The following is a 13694-nucleotide window of genomic DNA, read 5'->3' on the forward strand; positions in this document are numbered from 1 at the left end:
AGAAAAATAAAACCCAACTGCTACATTCAGAAAAGAAACTTTTTTCCCCTGGCGTTGTTTACCTGTTATTGATCTCAAGAAACATTTCATTTTTCATATGATTAATCAACAAACCCATTAAAATTTTGGGAGTTGTAGCAAAATATGTACAATATCTATATGAAAGAAGTTACAAAACTCCCTTGAAAGAAATCACACAAGATCTAAATAAATGGACAAATATTCCATGTACATGGATAGGAAGATTCAGTATTGCTAAGGTATCAGTTCTTTCCAAACTTTCCAAATTTACCTTATCAGTGCCCACCACAGTCTAGTAAGATTCAATGCAATCCCAATCAAAATCCCAGCAAGTTATTTTGTGAATATGAATAAATGGATTCTGAAGTTTATCTGGAGAGGCAAAGATCCAGAATTGCAAATACAATATTAAAGAAAAAAATATATGACTAACACTACCCAAGTTCAAGATTTATTACAAAGCTAGAGTAACCAAGACAGTATGGTATTGGTGAAAGACTGGACAAATGGATGAATGGAACAGAAGAGAGGACCTAGAAATAGATCCACACAAATACAGCCGACTGACATTTGACAAAGGAGCAAAAGCAACTCAATTGAAAAGGGATAGTATTTTAACCAAATGATGCCGGAACAACTGGACATTCATATGCAAAATTATCATCATTGTCATCATTATTGTCACCATCTAGTCACAGACCTTACACTTTCCACAAAAATTAACTCACACTGGACCTAAATGTAAAATGAAACTATAACTCCTCAGAAAATAGCATAGGAGTTTGGCATTGACTTTCTCAACACAATACAAAACATAATCCATGAAAGGAAAAACTGGCAAGTTGGACTTCATTAAAATCAAAGGCTAGCACACTGGGGGAAAGACAATATCAAGAGAAAGGAAAGACAAGCCACAGACAGGGAGAAAAATCTTAGTAAAACATGTGTCTGATAATGGACTGGTTTCCCAAATGTGCAAAGAATTCTTAAAGCTCAACAATAAGAAAATAACCAAATCCATTAAAAAAATGAGCAAAAAATTGGGGAATACTTTACCATAGAAAATATACAGATAGCAAATAAGTATATGAAAGTATGTTCAACATCATTTATCACTTAGAGATTGGAAATTAAAACAATGAGATGACACCACACATCTGTTAGGATGTCTACAATCTGAAACACTGGCAATACCAAGTGCTAGCAAGGATATGGAGCAACAGAAGCACTTACTCATTGCCTGTAGGAATTGAAATGGTACAGTAACGGTGGAAGTTTGGCAGTTTTTCACAAAGCTAAACATACTCTTACCTTATGATTCAGCAACTGGGCCTCTTGGTATTTACTAAAATTAGTTGAAAACTTATGTCCACACAAAAACCTACACATGAATGTTTATAGCAGCTTTATTCATAATTGCCAAAACTTGAAAGTAACCAAGATGTCCTTCAATAGGTGAATGGATAAACAAAGTGTGATACATCCATACAATGGAATTATATTCAGCACTAAGAATAAATGAAATTTATTATTATTAAATAAAAATATAGTTAATAAATATATATTAAATTATGAAAGGACATAGAAGAGCCATAAATGCATAATGTTAAGTGAAAGAAGCCAATTTGAGAAAGCGGTATATGATGTTCTGGGAAAAGAAAAACTATGGAGACAGTAAAAAGATCAGGGGTTGCCTTGGACTCAGTGGGAAAGAGAGAGGTGGAGCACAGCAAATTTTTTAGGGGATTGAAACTATTCTGTATGACACTGTGATGGTGGATACATATCATACATTTGTCAAAGCCTGTAGGATGTGTGACATGAAGAGAACCCTAATATAGACTATGGGCTTTAGTGAATAATAATGTATCAGTGTTGGCTCATCATTTGTAACAAATGTACCATACTGACGCAAGATAATAATAGAGGAAATTATATGTGTGTGGTGGGGGGAGGGGGAGGATAACTCTTTACTTTCTGCTCAAAATTTCTATAACACTAAAACTGCTCTTAAGACCAAGGTCTATTAGTTTTAAAAATTTATAATTTCTTATTTCTAACTGTATTCATTAAGCAGTAATCCCATTGAATTTCCAAGTAACTCAATTATGTTACATGGAAAAAAATTTTAATTTCACTTTTCTGATCCCAATTAGTTATTATGCATTACTTAAATTGTATTAAAGATAACTTTCAGTTAATTTTTGTTTAAATCAGAAACAGTGGTGTTGTGACTGTCATCCTAATCCACACAAGTAAAATAGAGTATTATACTAAATCATCAGAGTTATTGACATACTAAAAAGGTATTTAAAATATGCCTCTATAATGGAGTCTTGTTTTCCATTTAGAGTTTTATTTTTCTTTCTTTTACAGACACTCACACATTCAGGGGAAGTTTGTGTTTGGTGTTTAGAAGATGGTACTTGTGCCAGCAGAATTTACCTGAATACCCCAGTAAGTGTGCCTCAGAAATGGGTTAAAATATTGAATTCTAATCCAATCTATGTTTTCATATTTACATGTCAATAGTCTATGGAAATACTTGTTACAGATGCCTTATTGTATTTTTACCCTCTGTATGTAGAGTAATTCTTGTGTATAAAGTATATTCTGCAGCCCAAAAGGTAGAACATAAGGTACGATATTGGTGTATAAGAAAGTTTTCCGTGGTGGCAATTGTTTCTGAAGTCCTAGTGGTTTATATCTCACTAGTGCTGTAAGTCCCTTGTGGATTGGCAGGGTCTCTGCTCCACGCAGTCTCTCTTTCAGGGAGCCAGGCGGAGAGAGCTCGTCAGTGCCATGGAATGGGAAGGGAGTGCTAGAGGGTCTAGAACTAGCAGTTAGGTGCTTTAACTCAGAAATGAATCACCCCCTTGGCCATAACTAGTTAAATGGTCCCATCCAACCTCAAGGAGGTCAGTTAGAAATGAATGAAAATTTCCACTCTAACCAGCTTGAGCCAAAATGAAAGAAGTGGGGGATGTTGGCTTAATTAACTATAAACTATAGAACTTGTCCAGCCTCAGATGTGGTTCAGTCTAGCAACTCAAATAATATTATGAAGGATCTTGTTTTTTCCTCTATGTCTTTAGTTTCATCCCAGGCTTCTTTTAGTGGTACCCAAATGCCACATGTGTCAACCTCTTGGGTGTCAGACCATCAGGGAAGAAAGCTTCCTTCAGTAGGAGGAGGAAGAGAAAAGAAGTTTCTCCTTTCTACAAGGCTAAATGTCTTCTAATGTCTTTTATTTTTTAGCTTATCTACTTATTGTGTTATAGAGAGAAAGTGAGAGGGGAGGGCCAGAGAGAGAGGGAAAGAATCTCAAGCAGGCCCTACACAGTCAGCACAGAGCCTGACATGAGGCTCCATCTCATGAACCATGAGATCATGGCCTGAGCTGAAATCAAGAGTCAGCTGCTCAACTGACTGAGCTACCCAGGCGTCCCATTTTCTAATGTCTTACTAGCATCCCTGAATTATTCGCTGTGGACAGGGGAATGAGAAATGCTAGTTGGCTTAAGGTTAGCCTTGATAATAGAGTCACATCTGTTTCACTGAACCTCCAAAATAGGAGAGATGGTTTCTCAATAGATATTCAAGAAATTTTATAGAAGGAAGGTGTATGGATGCTGATGGAAAACCACAATTGCTCACAACACTCACCACAAGGTGATCCCGGTATTTCTGCTATGTTCATAGTACATTTTACATAAAGTAACATTTATAAAACATAAAAGACCAAGAAATAATGGCGATGCTACTTCTCTCTGAAATTGTTATCATTTGATGTATTATACAGTTCTAGATAAGATATGGATCTTGGTAATAGGGAAGTTACAGTCCTTCCCTTTATAAAATTAAAATCTCAATCATATGACAAGAGGACACATCACACCTCACATAAGATACAAAAGGCACATAATTCAATGGAATATATAAAACTCACTCCAATAAGTAAACATGAAAATTCTTACCTAAAAGACTGAAATGTGGGTAGACTGCATGTTCTAGTGACAAGAGCTCGTATGTATTCATTTCTGTTAGAATTACTAGAGCTAGAAGAGATCTTAAAGCTCATCTCATCACATCTCCTTTTACAGATGAGAGGCATACAAATGGTTAACAACTCACCCAAGAGTCTCTATAATCAGGGCTTACATTATTCTTTTTGGCTAAGGAGAGATATAGGCACCATGAGACGGCTTGATTTCTGTACCAGATCTTCCCTTCACCAGACCAGAGGGGAGAGATTCAAACAGCTTTCACAGTTACTTTGACAGATGTTCACTGAGCTCCCAACCAGGCATGGTACCCTCACATGGTTCAGGCTACGCTGGGGACAATTGGTGGTTGCCCCTCCCTGAAGGATACTGCTGCCTTGTGGGTATTTGATAAGTGCACTGACCCGGCACTATGAGGCCAGGTCTCCTGCCTGTGCCCAGGACTGTGTTCCCCATGAACATTTTAGGCAGATACCCGAGCCCAGCACCATGATGGGAGGCTGTCTAGACACTAGCAGCTTCCCTTGATGGCACATAAGACCATAAGACCCCTCCAGATATCACTGTATATTTTTAACCTAGCCAACTATTGCCCTGGAATGGCAACTGATTATTTTGAGAACACACACACACACACACACACACACACACACACCCCATAAAGACTTTCAGCTGAAAAAAAGAAAAACTCACACCATTTCGTTTCCAGTTTCACACTGAGATACCACAATAAAGACTCATCCTTGGAAAATTCACCTGTAAGAATAAAATAAAAACATGTTTGGTTGGACACCTGTGCACGCTAATGAGTTCATGGCTTTGTTGCCAGCTATGGGATCCTGAGGCAAATTGCTACATTTTTCTTGCCCTCCATTTTCTGTTCTACCAAATGATTATCTCTTAAGGTCTTTTCTATTTCTAATGTTCTATGCTCTTATTCAAAACAGCCTACAAAATATAATTATAGAGGAATGAATGTGATTGCTTCAGTGTCATGAAAGCAAATTTACTCCCCTAGGCCTCATATTCTGTAGATGATTGTGAGGAAAGCAGGAATCTGCAATGCATGTCTTTGGCTACTGAATCCACGGTGCAGTGATGTGATTATTTCTTCAGTCTTCCTCTATTGTACCAGCATCCCAGGATCTACCATTAGCCAATAGATGAATGCTGATTTTAAAAAAAATCACTAACGTTCTATAAAGATGTCCAAAAGTGCTAGGAACGTATTTTAAATTTATTTTATTTTTTTATTGTTATTGGCATAATCATTTCATGATCCTTTAGGGATAAAAATGAAGCTATGGTTTAAAGCTTGAGAAATCTCTTTATATTTTTATGATGCTAACTTTAGGATTAAAGAATAAGATGTACAGGGGCGCCTGGGTGGCTTAGTCGGTTAAGCGTCCGACTTTCGCTTAGGTCATGATCTCGCGGTTCGTGGGTTCGAGCCCCGCGTCGGGCTCTGTGCTGACAGCCAGCTCAGAGCCTGGATCCTGCTTCAGATTCTGTGTCTCCCTCTCTCTCTGACCCTCCCCTGCTCGCGCTATCTCTCTCTCTCCTAGAAATAAATAAAACATTAAAAAAAATTTAAAAAAAAAGAATAAGATGTACAAATTCCTGTGACTTATGCAATTGACTAGCTCAGGAATGCTGCATGTCTAATTTGTAATACCACACAGCACTTGCCAAGGTCCTCATTCTGAGGGCTTTTCAAATAAACTTGTAGATTCTTATGTGTAGTAGAGCAGACTTTGTGTTCTGGTGCAAGGAAGTTAAGCATCTGGTATTATTTTAAACAGTCGACTGTTCTGGCTTGCTCTCCCTCCTCCCTCTCTGTGGCTGTGGGCACCCAGGGGGGCTTCGTCCACTTCCTCGATGTCAGGAATCCTGAGGCCCCTCGGCCAATCTTCAAGGCCTTTCCCTCCAAATGGTCTGTGCAGCACCTCATGTAAGTACTTCTTGCTTCTGGCAGCAGCATTGTCAGTCTTGTCTGTTGAGAATTCCAGTGAAGCCATAATTTCTTTTAACTTTAGATTTTACATGCTTTGTTTTAAAAATTAATACATTGCCTCAGGTCGCTATTCAAAAAGTACAGAGGGGTGCATAGTGAAAAGACTCCCACTCTTGTCCCCAAACACTCAGTTCTCCCTCCCTGGAGGCAGCCTGTTACCAGTGTCTCATGTCTTTTCTCCAGAGTTATTCTATCCATAAATAAGCAAAAAAAAAAAAAAAAAAAAAAAGATAAGTACTTCCTTTTAATTATACATGTAATTATCAAGCACTTAGAATGTGCTATACACTTTATTGCCTGAGGTGGATACTTGTAGTCTCCATTACAGAGGAGGAACATGAGGCACAATGTGTTAAATAACTTGCTTAATTTTAACACAGATAGTAAGTGGCAAATGTCAGGATTTGAACCCAAGTAGTGGGGGTCCAGAGTCACTGCCTTTGCTTTTATTTCTTTTCAAGTTTTTATTTAAACGTCTTTGCTTTTAATGGGTAGCAAACTATATACAATGTTCTACACCTCATTTTTTTCACTTAATGGTGTATTTTGGACAATGTTTCCTAATCTACACATAAAGACCTTCCTTATTCTGTTTTATGGTACATAGTATTCCATTATGTAAATATACCATCATTTTTTATTTTAATTCCAGTGTTGTTAACATACAGTGTTATATTATTATATTAGTTTATATATATATTTATATATTAGTTTCAGGTGTGCAGTATAGTGATTCATCATTTCTACACATTATTCAGTGATCATCATGATAAGCGTACTCTCAATCCTTCCCCTGTTTCACTCATACCCCCACCTACGTCCCCTCTGGTAACCATCAGTTTGTTCTCCACAGTTAACGTATATTTGGTTTCTCTCTCTCTCTCTTCTTTTCCTTTGCTCATTTGTTTCTTAAATTCCACGTATGAGCTAAATCATTTGGTATTTGTCTCTGACTGACTTATTTAATGTTATATTCTCTAGCTCCATCCATGTCATTGCAAATGGCAAGATTTCATTCTTTTTTATGGCTGAGTAATATTCCTGTGTGTGTGTGTGTATGTGTGTGTGTGTGTGTGTGTGTGTATACACACATATAGCCATTCATCTGTTGATAGACACTTGGGTTGCTTCCATAATTTGGCTATTATAGATAATGATGTAATAAATTTAGGGGTGCATGTAACACTTTGAATTAGTGTTTTTGTATTTTTTGGGTAAAGACCCAATATACCATCATTTTTAAAAGACTGGGTTTTTTGGTTTTTATTTTGTTTTATACAGAGAAAGAGAGAGAGTGAGTGAGAGCAAGCAGGGGAGGGATGGAGGGAGAGGGAGAGAATCTTAAGCAGGTTCCATGCCCAGTGCAGAGCTTGACATGGGGCTCGTTCTCACAATAGTAAGATCATGACCTCAGCCAAAATCAAGAGTCACTTAACCAAGTGAGCCACCTAGGTGGCCCAAAGGTTATATTGATGGGCATCTAGATGATTTCAAATCTTTTGAAGTAATGCTCTTTAGAAGACAGCATAGAAACATTGGATTTAGACTCCTGTGTTACTATTCTTTCTTTTGATAATTTATCAGAATAGCAAATATTAATAAGTGACATTGGTGCCTTCCTTTATAGTTTGAGGTACTGTCACATATTGTAGCTTACTAAATGTGAACCTCACTACACCAGTCAGAGAGGTATCATGCTTGTCCCTGTTCCACAAATGAGAAATTTAAGGTTCAGAGAAATTAAGAGAAGCCCTTAAAGGATTGCCTAGCGAGTTCCTGGAGGAGTCAGGTTTCTACCTGCTGTGTTGTCCTGCTCAGGGCTCCCTCCAGCTAAGGGGAAGGCTCTGTAACCTTGCTCCATTTATACCTTTGCCACCTCCTCTTTCGCTGCTCCTTTTCTCTTATTATAATTTCTGTTTTCCCATTTTTCTAATTTTAAGACGTACAGAAACATTTCACTACATTCTTCCTCTTCATGCTGGGCGCTAGTACTGAAGAGTGCTGAGATGTCACACTGATTACTAGTTTGAGAATTGTTTATTTCCACTTGCAATACCAAGAAAGCTCTGGTGTCATATTTTCATTCACTTACAATGAACTACTACTGCATCTTCTTAACTGTGCACTTTCAAGATACAATTTGGAAATAATATTAACCTAGAATGTAATGATTGTTTTTACCTATAGTCACTTGGTTTTTTATAAGATGAGATAATGTTAAAAATCACAAGCCATAGGAATAACTGGTTTTGAATGTATCTCCACACTGTTAGTCAATAAGTTTATTTACCATATTATTGGTGAAACAAACAAAATCTGAGCCTCATATTTCTTCTTTCCTAGTTATGACCAGCGAGGGATATATCTATTAGTTGGAACATCAGAAGGATGCATCTTTATTATCAATGCCAATCCATCAAGCTTGTTTCAGATCCTTGGATTCGTAGGTACAACATGGAATATTGGTCTCTTTATTCCAAAGAATTTAAAGTTGTGAAAATGGGGCTCTAGTGTATTTTTAAAAAAGAAACATTTAAATAACTGCTGTAAGTTATGTAGGAAAATTCCTGCATCATATTTACAGGATTTTTGGTATGTCTGCTTGGCACATAATTGAGCTAAATAAACTTTCTTAACTAAATTAATGAATTAATTTAGATATTCCTCGTGTTAGATATTATATATGGTATGTTATATATATTATACACACTATATATTATATAATATGTATATATTATATACAATGCTAGATATTTCTAATGTTATCACAAAAAGTAGTTTGATTGGTTTATCCTTGAAATATATTTTAAAATACTTGATCTGTATTTACTAGAGATAGCTAAAGAAAGTTTTAGTACATGCATCTTTAATATTTGCTCTTTAAATAATGTTAGTAATGTCATCCACATGTCTAGGTAAACCACAGACCTGGCAGGTGAGGTAGCAGTTATGTGGTAGATCTGGTATATTTTCCCCCAAACACATTTTAAATTTATTCATTAACTTTTTAATATTAGTGAGTGCCTACTAGGTCCAAAATGCTGAACCTAGGTCAGTGGAGACATGAAAAGTTCAAGGAGACAATTTCATGGTGGAGGAATAAGCAGAGTGCTGTGTAGTCTCAGAGGAAGAAGCAATTAAAAATGCCAAGTATGAGGAAAGGAGTGGAGGCAAAGAGGGCCCCAGATAAGGAGGTGCAGAGGGTTGGGGGAGAGTTCTCTGAGGGTTTAAGTAGTAGAGAATGGGGCATATTAGTATTCCAGCTCAAGAGAAAAGTCTGAGCAAAGGCCCATTGGAATGGCAGGAAGTCTGGTGTAATAGGTAAACAGAAGAGTTTACTAGACTACGATCATGGCAGTGAAGTCAGAAAGAAGATGAGGGCCTTGAATTACATTGCAAGGAGTCTGGACTTTTTTCTGTGGATCATGAGACACCATCAGAGGTTTTCCAGATGAGCCTGGTATGATTTGACTTTGGAGGATGACTCTGCCACAAGTGTGAAGGATGGAGCGGAAAGGCAAGAGAATGGAATAGAAAAGAGGAGTTAGGGAACAATTCTAGTAGCCCATGCCGGAGGTGACATAATCATAACAATAGCCAACCTTTATTGAGGGATTCTTTGCCATATGATAGTGTTCTAAGAACTTGGCTTAGATGTGTTAATTCATTTAATCCTTACAACTTTTATGGGGTAGAGACTATTACTATCCCAATTTACAGATAAGGCAATTGAGGTACAGTGAGGTTGAGTACTTGTTCAGTCATGCGGCTAAGTAGTGGTGGAGCCAAGACTCAAATTCAGAAGTCTGTCTTCAGGCTCATGCTCTTATCCACGGCGCACGCACCATGCAGCAGTCACTGAAAGAGAAAGGAGGGGACAGCTCTGAGCGATGGAATTGCCAGGCCTTTGGTATTCCATCAAATGTCAAAGAGGAGGATCAGCAACGACTCCCAAACTTCTAGCCTGGATGATGGAAGTTTATGGTGTCATCAAATGAAGTAAAAACTCAAGAAAAAAAGGAAGTTAGAAAGGTGGAGGGATAGTGTGAGCTGACGAGACTTGTGTAGATTTGAAGCTAATAAGCTCTTTATTTGGGGATATTGAGCTAATGTTTGGAAATGGAGATTTGTAGTTCAAGTTTTAATAATAGAATTTTGATCTTGAAATTATGAAAGCTGATGAGAAGGCTTAAGAAGACAGAGTGGAGGTCAATATCTAATTGCTTAATGAGGCCAAACAGGTAAGCTAAATATGTATATTCGAAGATACAGACTGTGGTAGGACCTATGGCTTCCCTCACAGTGGATGCACATCTTGCCTAAATATTCCATTTTTTTAACCTATCTGGTCAGATTGTGGGATGGGGAAAGCAACTTCCATTGCAGTTATGGACAGAGGAAGATGAGGCAGTGAAGAAAACTGAGGACAGGCCATATAATGAGAGCACTGGGAGTCACACACTCCAGAAAGAGCTTGAAGGAGGAACGCTGATAAGGGTGTGGACTGGCAGAAATGTGAATGCAGTGAGGGCTGGGATGAGGCCCTCATGCATGTGCCCATGAGCCGGTAACTCCTGGAAGTGCTGCTTCCTTGGAATAGAGGGACAAAGAGATTAGGGAAGGGGTGGCGGTCAGAAAATGAAGTCAATAAGTAGCCACTCCTGTTTTAAGAAGTTTCCAGTGGAGAAATAGAATTGAACAACAGCTACAGTGGGGAAGTAGAGTTGCAGTCCCAATCTGAAGATTGGGTAGTCTTGAGAGCTGAAGAGAAGAAACCATAAAAGACACAAGCAAATACAATGAGGTCCTGAGAGGACATGATCTAGTAAATGATTGGTGGTGTGGATTCAAAATCAGAGATGTAAATGATTCCATCTTGTTGATACAAAAATGTCTTCTGAATAAGAACATTGAGGTCGAGGTGACTGGGTGGTTCAGTCATTTAAGCTTCTGACTCTTGATTCTGGCTCAGGTCATGATCTCACAGTTTGTGGGATCCAGCTCCACGTTAGGCTCTGTGGTGACAGCATGGAGCAGGCTCTCTCCCTTTCTTTCTGCCTCTCCCCCACTCATTCTCCCTTATTCTCTCTCTCTCTCAAAATACATACATACATACATATTTTTTTCTTTTTTTTTTTTTAAAGAACATTAAGGTCCACGTTGTATCAGATGTCTTTGGCCTTCTTTGTTGTCGGAGGAATTGCTACCAGCTGAATACCTGAGGGGAGGGGCTGATACTGGGGGCCTGAGAAAGTGGGCACATATAGAACAGCCCCTGTGGAAAGGGGGAGTGGTGACTCTGGAAAGAACTGAAGGTGTGCCCCAGGCATGCCACCTTTCAGAGGCCCGATTTCCAGAGAAGCAAACTCATAAAGTCATGGGTATTTCCACCATACCTGCAATGTCTTGACTACAGATGCTGAGAACATTGATGCCAGAGTTTATCCAATACTAGGAGTGGGCAAACAGGCCACAGTGGGCAATGAAGGGGCCAGAGCTGGCAGGTGTTGCTGGGTGGGGTGAACACAGCAAACTCCTGAGGCTTCTCTGACAGGGAAAGAAACTCGGTCCAACTGAGCTGGCTTGAATCTATCAACCCAGATATCCAGTCATGAGAATCCCTCATTGTTCATCTAAAATGTCCCCGTCACTTGTATTTATTTTTTAAGTTTATTCATTTATTTTGAGGGAGAGGGAGAGAGAGAGAGAGAGAACGAGAGCATGAGCAGGGGAAGGGCAGAGAGAGAGGGAGAGAGAGAGAATCCACTGCAGGCTCTAAGCACACAGCCCAACATGGGGGACCTGAGCCAAAATCAAGAGTTGGACCCTTAACCGACTGAGTCGCCCAGGCACCCCCTCCCCACATCACTTATGTTTAAAGGTCACTTTAGGTGCTAATTCAGAGCTTGCTGTGGATTCTCTCTCTCTCCCTCTTTCTCTGCCCCTCCCCTGCTCATGCGTACTCTCTCTCTCTCCCTCTCTCTCAAAATAAATAAACTTAAAAAAAATAAAAAGGTCACTTTAAATATGCAATAAATAAATTGAAATCTAAAGGTTTACTGAAGGCAATCCTATAATGTGGTATCTTACTTGAGAAGATAAAAGATTCTTTAAACTTATGAATGAGGACTTACGATGATTTCCTTTTGCTTTTAGAGGTGGGCAAAGACAGTTTACAAATATCCACAGTGTCTCTTTTGGAAACAGACATAGTAGAAGTGATGGTGCTTTCACCACTTCCAGAAACAGGAAGAAGCAGATTGGAAATATTTACTCTGCCTAAAACATTACCACAAGGTAAAGAAAAATCAAGCAACCCAGATGAGTAGTTTCTTAGCTTGTTTGCCTGCCTGCCTGCCTGCCTGCCTGCCTGCCTTCCTTCCCCCCACTCTTTTTCTTTCTTTTCTCTGGTGATTGCATCTTTTCCCTCTTAACATGTAAGAGGTAAAGTGGCCATCTTTTATACATCTTACAAAGTGAAAATGATGTGGCTGCTAAATGATGTGAAATGTAGACTTTCCTCAAGGCCTTGTCATTCATATGAATCTATCTTCTTCCCTGAGAAGAGGACCAGGATCAACTGGTGCTTTTGTCAGATTGATGTGTCTTGTGATATGTCTTGTTGTGTAGCTTTAAATATACATAGTTAAATTCAGTTAGGTTACTGGGTAGTAACTTTCACTGATAAAACTGTAAAGAAAGCTTTTTGGATAAAGAAGTCTGATAAAATAGACACTCTTTGTCTTAGATAACAAACATATCTGAGTAGCTATATTGTAAATACATAATTACAGAGTGTAAGAGAGCTGAAAACCTCAAAGTACTCTTGTGTCTTAATTAAGACTCTCCAGATCATCATGAATATCTTTTAATATGTCTCTGCCTAATTGATTAAATTAACCAAGGCCTTATAAAAGATATTTTACTATCAGTCACTTAATACTCGAGTAGTTCTAGTGGATCCATGTTGTTTTAAATCATTTTTTGTCCACTAATAGCCTCTGTATTTTCAATGAGCATTTAAATTTTTTATTTTGCTTTTCATAGTTATTTATTATGACTAAAGAATAAAATCACTGTATGGTGCAAATGATCTCTTTTCTCCCTCACATCTTAACAGTTTCTACAAGCTTTGCTGATGAAAGAGGGAGGCTGAGAGATGAACTCATTCACAAATATCTGTATGAGATAGAACACCCCCTGTCCTCTGCCGTGTTGGACTATCAAAGTCACCAAGTATATGGCTTCTGTAACCATGTGCCATACATCTGCAGCTACCTTCTTCCTGAAGACGTATGCCAAAACTTAAGCGTGCTATTATTTATCTTAACAATCAAGATTGATGTGTTAATTAGACATGATCCATGCTTTAACATTATAGTCCAGTTAACAAATTGCTTTGCTATAGTAACATAATTTTCTTGAATTAGATACATTATTAGTATTATTTGTTAATCCATCATAAATACCTTTGAGCAACCTCATACTTGTGCTACATGCATCATGCTCATCAGATAAACATGCAGGTAACACTATTAGTTTAGTGTTTTTAAAAACAGTGTAGCATTAGAGCATGTATTCCATAGGTGTCAGGGGCTACAGGCTCTATGGTTTTCCATGGAACTTTGCATGTAAGCCGTAAGCAAAATTGTGCA

The 13694-nt window shown here is 38.2% G+C and overlaps 1 protein-coding gene across 1 annotated transcript in view; it reads left to right on the forward strand.

Moving 5' to 3' along the window:
* The window catches only part of CFAP43 (cilia and flagella associated protein 43), a 106155-nt gene that overhangs the window by 29872 nt on the left and 62589 nt on the right, over positions 1-13694 (forward strand). Inside the window, exons 10-14 of the mRNA XM_039243999.1 lie at positions 2398-2478; positions 5828-5976; positions 8383-8486; positions 12196-12336; positions 13160-13332. Of these exons, the coding sequence (XP_039099930.1) occupies positions 2398-2478; positions 5828-5976; positions 8383-8486; positions 12196-12336; positions 13160-13332 (648 nt within the window). The remainder of the gene's footprint in view (positions 1-2397; positions 2479-5827; positions 5977-8382; positions 8487-12195; positions 12337-13159; positions 13333-13694) is intronic.

The sequence above is a fragment of the Hyaena hyaena genome, unplaced genomic scaffold, assembly GCF_003009895.1.
Source record: "Hyaena hyaena isolate Hyena2069 unplaced genomic scaffold, ASM300989v1 scaffold_233, whole genome shotgun sequence".
In the NCBI taxonomy this organism is placed as follows: Eukaryota; Metazoa; Chordata; class Mammalia; order Carnivora; family Hyaenidae; genus Hyaena; species Hyaena hyaena.